Below are 12,671 nucleotides of genomic sequence, written 5' to 3' on the forward strand. Positions count from 1 at the left end.
GCTATGCGTTTGAAGTGCAACATGATTTCTTATGACACTATACCACTGCCTGCTTGAAGAGGCTAATCTAGAATCTAAGATTCTCCATAAATAATTTTATTTCCATCATAGGTTAAAAGAAATAAAATTTTAATATTTCCAAAATAAGACAAACCCTATCATTCAAGCTAAGTAAGTACTGTTAGCAAACTAGTTCCAATATTTGGTATCAAATGTAGTATATACTAGCAATCAGTACACACAATGAAAGGATATAAACACACTGAATGAAAAGATACCAGATAATTGTATTGAAAGGTAGAATAATGGATATTTGGGGTGGTTTTTTGTTTGTAGAGTGGTATTGTAGCCTTCCAATGCAGACTAGACCTTTACAACCCTGACACTTTGGTAGATTATGTCTGGGTAGCCCTGACCTATATTATCTTCCACCTGAAATGAACACATGGATAGACATCAAGATCCAAATAAGCTTATGTGGTGACCACATTATGGATGAGTACATACTCAAGTTTCTGAAGTGATTATACACATCTGTTTCACCTCACATATACAGAACCAATGTGGAACACAGAAATACTACCCTGCACATGGTGTATGCTCTAATGACTACAGGTTGAGAATCCTTTATCCGGACTGCTTGGGACCAGAGGTGTTCCGGATTTCGAAATATTTTCATAAATGAGATATCTTGGGCATAAAAGGTTACTGAATTTTTTAAAAGGTTTTATTTAAAGTATATAATCAAATAAGCATTGAATTTACTCAAACATGGCATTTCAGGTGAAAATGAAACTCAGATGAAAATAATCTCAGATGAAAAGGCTTGGCTTTGGCAGAGGGTAGGTGGACTTTGGTAGAGGGTCTCAACAACCCCTGAAGTTGCTTCGCACCAAGCTCCTTCCCACCTTCCCCTCTCACACGCTTTTCAATAGGATCGCACTCCTTCCTGGCTTCCCCTCTCTCAGACTGGCTTGAGAAGTGTGTGAGTGGCAGTGCTTGAGAGACAGTAAACAAAAGGCAGACAGCAAAGCCTGAGTGGAAGAACTAAAAGGGGAGCTTAGGAGCTGAGGAAGCAACAACAGTGAGTTTAGGGGCCTTAAGTAATCGCTCCTGCAAACTGAGCGTCCCACCCAATCCCGGACCCAATGCTTCCCAGCCCATTACAGAGCCGCTGTAATGTTCTCTCTGTGAGTTGCGGGCTTTTTGCTGCTTTGTTATACAGTTCTGTATATACTCTGTTAGCTGCTGACTTGGGGCGGGGATTGGTATGGGGGCTGAGGGTTTTTGTGTGTGTGTGAGAGAGGTTGAAGCTACAAGCATTTTTCCCCCTTTTCTCGGCGTGGTGTCCGGATTTCGGAGCTTTCCGGATTTTGGGAGTCCGGATAAAGGATTCCCAACCTGTACTTCTTGCATTACGTTGTCTGAAGCATCAACGTATCTCCATTTCACCACACATACAGACATTACCTGTACTTGAAACTGCTGTTGTACATCTGTGTATGCATGAGAACAATAGTTAGTCATTGCTCCCTGTTGTATATACACACATAGCAGGTATATAAAATAATCACACCAGTCTTAAAGGTACTGCACTGGTTGCCAACTTTGCCATGGAACTTGTTTCAAGGTTTTAACATTGACTTATAAAGCCCTGAACAACCTAGCTCCCAAATACCTGAAGGAACGCCTTCTGCTATATGGACCTGCCCATCAGTTAAGATCTGTAGGAGAGGCCCTCTTGGTAGTGCCACCACTGCCCGCAGTTAAAAGCGTTGGGGCACATGAGAGGGTTTTCTCTATGGTGGCCCCTAGGTTGTGGAATACCCTCCCCTCTGAGGTGCGCCAAGCTCTGACATTGTGCATAGGAACATAGGAAGCTGCCATATACTGAGTCAGACCATTGGTCTATCTAGCTCAGCATTGTCTTCACAGAGTAGCAGTGGCTTCTCCCCCACATTCAGGAGAAAGGTGAAGTCACACCTCTTTACCCTGGCCTTTGACTAGTAATGTAGTGGTTCTTCCAACCCCAGGCACTGTATTTTATTTACTGTATTTTTGATTCTTTAAATTGTTTTATATTGGTTTTATTGTAATCCATTCTGAGATCTTTGGGTATAGGTCAGGCTAGCATACACACACACACACACATATATATATATATCTCATTTCTAGCCTGCCCTATACCCAAAGGTCTCAAATGGGTTACAATATATAGAGAGCAACAGGAGCTTCTTCAAACTTTATAGGCCACTCATGTCTACCTGCATCCTGCTGGTGGTGTATTCAAATGTTTAACAAGTGCCTGTTGTGTTGTCCTTACTTGACATGTTTGCTGCAGGAAAACTTAATGTACCCCTGCAAAGTCGACTGAATTGGCCACAAAAAGTGTGGAACCACCCTCTTACGGCCACTTCAAATGTGGTGAAGTTGTACCATCGAAACCCACAGCGTTGGGGTTAGTTTAGTGGACTGGTGGCCCGACACACATCTCCATTCCAGCGCCCCCAGCCCCTCCCTCGTCCTCTCGACTCCTCACCTTCTCCCTCCACAGATTCCCGCCTTTTCCCTTCCATTAGGTCGACTACTTGTCGTCGTTTGTGAGGTAGCCGTTGGCTGGGGTGCTGGAGAGTCTGGCTGAGGAGCAGCTGGGAGGCACGCGCATGCCTGAAGCGACCCGCCAAGAAAGCTTCTGTTGAGCATCTCCACCACCCCGCCTCCGGAAAAGTTTCCTCGGGGCTGTGGCACGCGCGCACCTCGCCCCTGCGCCCTGCCCTGACAATCAGCCCCCGCCCTCCGCTCCGTGCTGCGCTCCCTCCAGCCGTGCCGCCTGCTGCAGGCTCTCCCGCGACACTTGCCGAGGGCTGGGAGGCAGCTCGGCAAGCAAGCTGCTCTGCTCTCGACGTCTGGAGCGGACTCCGTCTCCGAGTCCGAGGTGGGCGCTGGGGGCGGCGCTTCCTTTCCCTCCCTGCTGCTACTGCTGCGGTCCGTCCGCTCTCCAGTCTGGGGGATGGAAGGCAAGCTGCCAGACCCGCCCCCCGCCCCGCATGAAGATGCTCTTTGAAGGGCTCCTCCTCCTCCTCCTCCTCGCTATCTAGTGAATTCAAACACTACACCTAGAAGCTGAACATGTAGACAATCTATATTCTTCAAATGGGCGTCCGCAGGACTTTTTCGGGGGTGGGGGAAGCCAGCACTGCAGTAACCCCCTCCTTCAGAGCATGCCCCATTGAATTCAATGGATACAGGCCCTTCTTGCCTCCCTACGACCACCGCCTCTTCTCAAAGCATGGTTCGTGGCATTCCAGCAGCCTACATATTTAGAATGTGTTGTACAACCTATCTATTTAATTCCACACACACACCCATAGAACACAGACTGCAAAAACCCCTTTTTTCTATTAAAATGCCAGGGATTGAGGGTGGTGAGAAACAATTTGTGTGGTACACACCCCTTGCTAATTGATTATGCAGCAAGGGAAGTGCATTTTTACACACAGCAGTGCTATCCTAAAATGCACCACTTCCTGAGAGGTGGTTGGACACTTACATGTGGGCAGAAGCAAACGAAAGTAGAACTAGAAATCACATTGGTGCAAGAAGCAAACCCACTCCTACTGAATGACATTCTCTACTGGGAATGAGGGACAGATCTCATCCCTTAATTTTGCCTCATAGAACTTAACCTGTTTCTTATAGGATCCAAATATATACTGATTCCCAAGACTTCCTCTTCAGAGTTTGAAAATAATATCTTTATGTAAGACAGCCAGTTTCTCAACATTTTGTTTAATCGGGCTTATAAGGCCAAGATTCCATTCTTGCATCACACCAAGAAACCAAAACCAGAACAAAAGTAATAAGCATAATCATTATTTACAATTAGGCAAAAATATTGCAAGATGCCATGACTTATTTTCTCTCAAAAGTAGCATACAGGGAATGAATTAGGTCCCAATATCCAGGTTTTCTGATTAAAGTGACAAGGGGGGCTGGGTGGGGGCAGACAAGTGGCTTGCCTCCTAACACACACACACACACACACACACACACACACACACCTACCTCATTTCTGTTTCAGAAATCTAATATGTAGGACACAGCTCATCCACCGAAAAATGCACTTTGCCCATTTAGTGGGCCCTCTCAATTTTTTTCCCCTGGTGCTGTCAGTGTGTGAGAAATACCTAATCTGTGCATCAACAAAAAGGTTCAAGTAGTATTTCACAAAACACAGCTAAATCAAGGGTTCTGAAGCTTCAGATTGATTTCAACAAGCAAGATTTAGTCTGGAATATGTTACTTGTGAATGCAGAAAATGCAACACTAATTTTAAATCAAAATGTTAATTTTAGGCTAAGTCAGTCACATTCAAATTACTGATACAGAAGTGAGAAAACTCTGCTTAAGCATCACCTGGGGAAACTGCCTCCATGTTTTATAGTACCTGGCAATACATAGAAAGTGTGCCATCATGTCGATGTCAACTCCTGGAGCCCACAGAACCTGTGGTTTTCTTTGGTAGAATACAGGAGGGGTTTACCATTGCCTCCTCCTGTACAGTGTGAGATGATGCCTTTCAGCATCTTCCTATTTCAGTGCTGCCCGATATAGTACCAGCGGGGATTCAAACTGGCAACCTTCTGCTTGTTAGTCAAGCATTTCCCCACTGCGCCACCTATTGAAGCTCACATAGTAAGTATACTAGACCATGTGATAATTTAAAGTCAGTATAAGCATGGATTGCCATGGCATGGAAATAATAATAATAATAATAATAATAATAATAATAATAATAATAATAATGCATAATTATACCCTGTACATTTATATCCCACTCTTCCTCCAAAGAGCCCAGAGCGGTGTACTACATGCTTGAGTTTCTCTTTCACAACAACCCTGTGAAGTAGGTTGGGCTGAGAGAGAAGTGACTGGCCCAGTCACCCAGCTACTTTCATGGATGAATGGGGATTTGAACTCGGGTCTCCCGGTCTAGTATGCATAGTAAGTATACTAGGACCAGGGTTTCTTAACCTTGGGCCCCCAGATCTTGTTGGACTACAACTCCCATTATCCCCAGACATGGCCTTTATGGCTGAGGATGATGGGAGCTGTAGTCCAACAACATCTGGGGGCCCAAGGTTAAGAATCCCTGTACTAGACCATTATTTCCATCCCATGGCCATCCATGCTTATATTGACTTTAAATGTTCTTTTTTTAAAAATACATAAACATATTTTGCAGCAAAATGCCCCTTAAAATCGTATGCAATGTTGTAGACAGTTTGTGTACAATTCTTTCGTAGAAATTCCAAACGAACTCATTTACAAAGCTGTGAAAACACACAATATTACCATGACCACAAGATCACACGCATTAGAATATTAATTTCTTTATTAAGGATAACCTATGCTTACTGTGCGTTTTAAGATTTACAACCAAAGGAACATTATTTACATGCAGTTGACATTCTAAGATACAAACCAGGTTTGTTTAGAAATTATCTGTGTCAAATAAAAAAATACATGACACCCAACCCTCAAAAGACTTGTATTAAAAACCAGGCCAGCTTCAGCCAATTACACATTTACATTCCCTTAAAGAATGCAAAAATTGCATTGATAATGCACTAGTCAACTATGATTACATTTGAAACATCTAAAACCTGAGAGTCAAACCTAAGTATGCTCTTAATTTTAAAAATCTACAAGATTATTTCTTAAAATAAAGACTGGTCAGCAGCCAATATAAAGAGTGTATTCCTACAGCTCCTAAACATTGACTCTTAACTTTGTCACAGTACTTTGATTGGATGTCATGCTGCATTCCAGGAGCTGTAACTCTTCTCTTATAATTTTCTTGCCTATTAATCATACCTGATCAAACACATATTATGCCCATTCTCAAGGATGGTGGGTTGTATTCCAATATTTACAAAGCAATGTATCTTATCTTCATTAACATCTGAGCCAAAGTAACTTACAAAACATGAACTAGCGATTCATAGTGTGGCTCCACATGTGATGTGGCAAATATGGTTGTCACAAACACTAGTTCTTGAGCATGCAGGGGACCCCAACTATTGGTGTTGGGCATGTTGAAGTTACAGATGTTGGATCTGGAACCACAAGTAGGGAAGAATTTGCCAACACTGGTAGGTTTGGATTATACATCTAATGTAAGCATGCCTGTCCTGACACTGGGAGTTGGGATCCCGCATGTACTCTAGGAACTGGTGGTTCAGAGCAACCTTACTTGCCTCATTATGTGTGGTCACCCATAGTCTCCATCTCAGAACAGAGAGAGACTTCCCCCATCCCCACATGTTCTAGTTATTAAAAGCTCTGGAGCATCAGCATTTAGTCAAAGAACTCCGAGTATGTTGCATGATCTTTTCAGCGCCATTAAATCAAAGAAGATATGACTTATGCACTAAATGCTTAATTTGTTTTATGTAAAGACTGTCTAGAGTACATTATTAATAGCTTTTTGTTGTTCATATATTAAGGCTTTTGGCCACCTTTGTGCCAGTCATGATCCCTCATACTCCCTTCCTTTCAATCTTCATTATACATTTTCTTGTAACATCACTCAAAATTTGTCATGACCTCTTTACAGCATTTGTTCCTCCTGATTTAACCCATGACTTATCCAAGTGTCAGATAATAATTATGTTAAAGGCCTTCTCCATTGTCCATAGTTACACATGAGATAGGAGCCACTTAAGGCACAAGGGTAGACAAGCTACAATACATCAGCCAGGCTTGGTCTTTGTACTGTGGATTGTCCAGCAGGTTTTCTGTCTAATGGCTAGACTTACTGAAACCTAAGAAAAGTAATGGGATGTGGCAACTTTTGTTTTATTTGAACTCCACTCAAAGCAAAAATGACAGTTCTGTAACTTTTTAAAGATAGTGTAAAGATTATTTATGTCTCATAGGAAGGGACTTTCATCAGGGTTAAACAAAAGGGAATTTCTTGTAGGGCCTCCCAGATACACAGTACCAGGTACAAGGGTGTTTACTTTTTGTAGTTTTATTCAGCTAAGTTTTTGTGAATTCAGCAACTCTGTTCCCCAATTATAGCAGAGAACCTTCACAAGTGTATGCAAAATAACCCCACAGAATAATAATGCCCTCTATTTAGGGCCTCTTGTTTTAAGGAACTGAAAAACATACATGCAGGTTCATTTACAAAGTAAACTAAAAACATGAGAAAGTATATGGTCACAAATACTAAGCTAAAAAAGGTGTGAACTGAAAATTTAGGCAGTTAGGAAGCATTTTTCACTGACCTTTGGCAGCATAAGCTTGTTTCCAAGCAGAAAAGCATTTTTTCCACTTACTGCATGCATCACATTAGGTTTGACAGGTTTTTTTCTTTCAATGTTTAGCTTAATGAAATACCTTTATTTAATATGAATGCCTCAAATAGTTGACTGAAAAAATGACAGACTAATGAACTGATAGTCTGGTACATTTCAAGTCGTTTTTTGTTGTTGACACAAGGTTGGAATACACACATTTCATCCCTTCAATTTATAGAATATAAGACAAAACTTTTTAAACTAATAAGTGATCACATTAAGTGACCACATTAAGACAGGCTTGGCATACACATCTTCACTTGCTGTTACCGTGCAGCTCTCCTACAAATACAGAGAATGACAAAAGTCATCTTTTGTGGAAAAGAAAACTCTTCTGAACAATTGCAGTGGTGGATCTTGGTTCCTTTCTTAAGAATGCTTGTTTATATATCCCTGAATGGATTAAGATCAAACAGTCTCTCCAACTGCTGCTTGTTTTCAGGTACTGATCAGAAGAGTTCTCACCCCCCAACATAGGGTGACTAGATGACCTGCTCTTAGGGAATCACTTGGTAGAGTTTTTGCCAAAACCAAATAAGTCACGGATATCACACAATGCTTGTTTGATGTTTTCCCCAAAGCGATGAGAATCCTAAAATAACAAAAAAAGACAGGAAAGTGCTAGGAATATATATTCATAGTTACAGGACGCTCTTGTTATACTTGTCTACAAAGTTAAAAACAAATCTTGAAGTATAGCATGAGAAGAGTATTCCTCTGGGATTTTTTAATTATTATTATTTTTTTAAATAAGAGGTAAGATGTTCCTTACAGGTTAAAAAAAGCCACACCCACACACTTAACATCACAAAAACAAATGTAACTGCAATTCCTTTCTGTTAAACTCACACTATACAAATGCAGTAGGACCATATTCATGCAGAGACATAGGGATTTGCTTTTCTTAATACAAATTTGGCAGTGGTGGGATTGAAGAAAAATAGAAATTAATGAATTTCAAATAATGAAACAGTACTAAATATACTTGCTATATTTGTCTTACAATGTTCTGTTCACAGAGCACTAAGTAAAAGTCTAAACCAATATAAATCTGCTCAAAGTTCTATCAGGAAGATGGCATAATATTTATCTAATAGCATATTCATTTATTATCCCTACAACATATTGCAAGAGTACGGAATATTTTGATTTTCAGTCAGAAAACTTGCTGTAGTGGTCAAAATCAAAAGTGATTAAACACCAATAGATTTTCTGAAGGTGCACCTGCGCTTTTCTTGTAACACACACACAGTCTGGGTTGTGTAGATTGATCTGGGAGAATGGTGCAGTATTTGGGTAAACGATTGAACTGGAGGACTAGCAGTCCTGTTCAATTCAATGAAATTAATACAGTCTAATTAAATTAAAATGCATTTTGACCAACAGCAGTGGGCTCAAAAACAGTGCATATATTTTGTAGCAAAATCTCTCAGAATTATTGGCTGACGTGTGCAGGGTAACATGTAGTTCTGAACCACCCATGGTATTGAGGAACAGGGCTCACTTGCTATTACTTAGAATTGTGCTATTTAATAAATAAAACTACTTAAAGTTGCACATCGTGCCACAGAAGTGTGACTGCACAATTTTAAAGTAGTAGCAGATGAGCCCTGCTTTCAACACAGCAGTCATTGTTTAAGACACCCACAGTGGCACAGGCAGTTAAGATCCACCCATGTTACCCCACACAGCATGTCAGTCATTGATTTTCCTGTGGTAGAATAAGACAGAGAAAAGAACACAGCATTTCTAAAAAGCAGCAAGTAGCTTGAACAGACAATACAAATCAATTGGCACAGAGAGAAAAATAAAGCTTCTACATTTAAAAACAGAGGCTAACATCTAGAGCAGTGGTCCTGCTGCATCCTCACAGAGAGAGGCTGTTTTTATTGCAGCCAAATACTTCCCAAGCAGCAGAGCTGAGAGCGATTTTTGCTGATCTTGCCTGCCTCCAGAAGTAGCATGGCCCTTAGGGACATATTTTTGGATTATGTTTGGGGAGATCAGCAAGAATCATTCCCCGCAAGCCTGCAACACTCTATTCTAATGAGCAGGCATGCCAGCTGGAGCTTCCTTGCAGTTTTCAATGACCACTGAGCCAAACGGTCAAGCCCACTGCTCCGCCCGCCATCACTGCCACCATGGGAGTGGGGGAGACCTGCTCAGCTCACCCCCACCACCCCAGCTGCGCACATGGCACAGCTATAATTCTTGAAGCAGCAGGGTGGAGTGGTGGCAGGAGGCCTCCCTGGACCTTTCGGCACCACCGTTTTTTTAAAAATGCAGGTTAAAATTATTTGTAAATTTAATTTAATTTAATTTAATTTAAACTTGGGGCGGTGGCTCCGAAGCCCTTCATATCCAAGCACCAAAGTTACCTAGGTGCACCCCTGTTTACAGGCAAGAGAATATAATAGAAACTGACATCCCCACAATGTTGGGTAGTACAACTACCATATTTACCTGAATCAAAGACGACTCTGAATTTAAGAGTAACCCCCTTAAAAACAACTCAGGCCCTGGGTATTTAAGAGAACGTCTTCTTCACCATGAGCCCCACCACCTGTTAAGATCATCTGGAGAGTTTTGTCTGCGGTTGCCACAAGCTCATCTGGCGGCTACTTGGAGATGGGCCTTCTCCATTGCTGCCCCTGGGCTTTGGAATGTGCTACCTTTTGAAATAAGAGCCTCCCCATCTCTGGCAACCTTTAAAAAGGCACTGAAGACACATTTATTCACGCAGGCCTTTAATTAGATTTATAGTTTTAATACTTGTAATGTTGGGTTTTAACTGATTTTAATGTTGATTATTTTAATGTTTAAATGATTTTAATTGTAAACCTTCCAGAGATGCATGTTTTGGGCGGTATAGAAATATGTTAATTAGATAGATAAACAGATAAACAGATAGTAGGAGTAGAGGTTAAATACAAGTTATACCTGCATTTACTCAAAAGTAGCAGGACTGAATTTAAGATGACCTCCCAATTTCTAATATAAAAATACTTGGAAAAAACCTAGCCTTGAATTCAGGTAAATACAGTGCATGCTATGAAATGTCCCTGCAGTGGACTACTTCCTTAGCTCTGCAGAGCTGGCGAGGTTATTTTCACCACTCTCTCCTTCCCCTGAAAATGACTGAAACCACTCAGAAATGTGCCCTGAGTGTCATGGTAGCACTCAGAGGCATATTTTGGAGGTGGTGCAGGGCATTTCCCGGGAAAGAAGAGATCAGTGAAAATTGCCTCCCTCACTTGTGTGATATGCCCTGCAGAGAGGACATGAATTCTTCCTGGTGCACAACCATTAGTGGGATTGCTGGGCAGCTTCCACAAATACTAAAGAAAAAGAAGTCTATATATTAAGCAGTCATGCAGATTTAACCTTGCAATACACATAAATAGTAGACTTTATCCCAAACACACATAACAGTAAATATGTCCTAAGCTTGTCCCCTACAAAAAGGTGGATTAAGCAGAACAGATTCATGGACTTAAAATTTTGTAAGATACTTACTGTTTCAGGGCAAGAAAATTTGCTGGATACATGGAAATTGATGAGATCATCACCCACAATAATATAAGAAACACCATAACCGTCATCAGCAACCTGCAGAAGACACATTTTGAATGCCTCAGTTGATCATATTCATATAAAATCAAAGCCATTTTATGTTATTTCTCTGTGTAAACCACCCTGAGGCATTTTTGGAAGGGCGGTATAGAAAAAGAATGAATTAATAACAACAATAATAATATGAAACAATGAAACAAAGCAGGCCGACAAGAAAGAACAAGTCAAGAACCGAGCAGAAAAATAGAACTGCCCAATGGAAAAAAGATCAAGAACCTGGAAGAGAAAGAACATTACAAATACTTGGGCATTCTCCAGGCTGATAACATTGCACACACTGAAGTTAAAAGAAAAATTGGAAGTGAATACATCAGGAGAGTTCAAAAAATCCTAAAGTCCAAACTCAATGGCGGGAACACCATACAAGCCATAAACACCTGGGCTATACCTGTTATCAGATACACTGCAGGGATAATAGACTGGACTCAGGCAGAGCTAGAGACGCTAGATCATAAGACCAGGAAAATCATGACCATCAATCATGCTCTGCACCCCCGCAGTGATGTCGATAGGCTATACCTCCCTCGCAGCTCAGGTGGAAGAGGAATGTTGCAAAACCATCAAACAGTAGAGGAGGAGAAAAGAGACCTTGAAGAATATATCAAGGACAGTGAAGAAGATGTACTTCAAATGGTCAATAATGCAAAACTATTCAACACCAATGAAAGAAAGCAGGCCTACAAGAAAGAACAAGTCAAGAACCGAGCAGAAAAATGGAAAAATAAGCCCCTGCATGGTCAATATTTGCACAATATAAGTGGAAAATCAGACATCACCATGACCTGGCAATGGCTTAAGAATGGTTACTTGAAGAAAGAAACAGAGGGTTTAATACTGGCTGCACAAGAATAGGCACTAACAACAAATGCAATAAGAGCAAAAGTCGAAAAATCCACAACAAACAGCAAGTGCCGCCTTTGTAAAGAAGCAGATGAAACCGTGGACCACCTAATCAGCTGTTGTAAAAAGATCGCACAGACTGACTACAAACAAAGGCATGACAAGGTAGCAGGGATGATACACTGGAACATCTGCAAAAAATACAAGCTACCTGTAGGCAAAGATTGGTGGGACCATAAAATTGAAAAAGTTGAAGAAAATGAAGATGTAAAAATATTATGGGACTTCCGACTACAAACAGACAAACATCTGCCACACAATACACCAGATATAACTGTAGTCGAGAAGAAAGAAAAACAAGTCAAAATAATCGACATAGCAATACCAGGAGATAGGAGAAAAGAAGAAAAAGAAATAGAAAAAATCACCAAATACAAAGATCTACAAATTGAAATTGAAAGGCTGTGGCAGAAAAAGACCAAAATAATCCCAGTGGTAATTGGTGCCCTGGGTGCAGTTCCAAAAGACCTTGAAGAGCACCTCAACACCATAGGGGCCACAGAAATCACCATCAGCCAATTACAAAAAGCAGCTTTACTGGGAACAGCCTATACTCTGCGACGATGTCTATAACAATTGACAGTAAAATTCAGCCATCCCAGGTCCTTGAGAAGGACTCAATGTCTGGATAAAACAAACCAGTCAATAACACCTGTCTGACTATAAATAAATAATAATAATTTTATCTTTTACATCCACAGAAATGTTCTGCAGCAGAACAGATCTTAATTATCTCCAGTAGAAAGAGTTAGTGTATAACAGAAGAAAGCA

The 12,671-nt window shown here is 41.0% G+C and overlaps 2 protein-coding genes across 10 annotated transcripts in view; both read right to left on the reverse strand.

Annotated features, from left to right (window-relative positions):
• The window catches only part of TESMIN (testis expressed metallothionein like protein), a 103,121-nt gene extending 100,052 nt beyond the window's left edge, over nt 1-3,069 (reverse strand). For 2 of the 7 annotated variants that reach the window (XM_053289890.1, XM_053289867.1), the window contains exons 1-2: nt 2,540-3,057; nt 1,471-1,496 (exon numbers count right to left, since the gene is read on the reverse strand). In XM_053289890.1, coding sequence (XP_053145865.1) covers nt 1,471-1,496; nt 2,540-2,703 — 190 coding nt within the window. In that variant the 5' untranslated portion in view covers nt 2,704-3,057. Of the gene's footprint in view, nt 1-1,470; nt 1,497-2,539 lie in introns of all 7 variants that reach the window. The other 5 variants (XM_053289850.1, XM_053289872.1, XM_053289857.1 and 2 more) reach the window with 5 other exon arrangements.
• A 2,308-nt stretch (nt 3,070-5,377) lies between these two features.
• CPT1A (carnitine palmitoyltransferase 1A) overlaps nt 5,378-12,671 on the reverse strand; it is a 72,089-nt gene continuing 64,795 nt past the window's right edge. For all 3 annotated transcript variants that reach the window (XM_053289830.1, XM_053289833.1, XM_053289841.1), the window contains 2 exons: nt 10,884-10,976; nt 5,378-7,959 (listed from right to left, as the gene is read on the reverse strand). In XM_053289830.1, the coding sequence (XP_053145805.1) occupies nt 7,873-7,959; nt 10,884-10,976 (180 nt within the window). In that variant the 3' untranslated portion in view covers nt 5,378-7,872. The remainder of the gene's footprint in view (nt 7,960-10,883; nt 10,977-12,671) is intronic.

The sequence above is a fragment of the Hemicordylus capensis genome, chromosome 1 (genome assembly GCF_027244095.1).
Source record: "Hemicordylus capensis ecotype Gifberg chromosome 1, rHemCap1.1.pri, whole genome shotgun sequence".
Classification (NCBI taxonomy): domain Eukaryota; kingdom Metazoa; phylum Chordata; class Lepidosauria; order Squamata; family Cordylidae; genus Hemicordylus; species Hemicordylus capensis.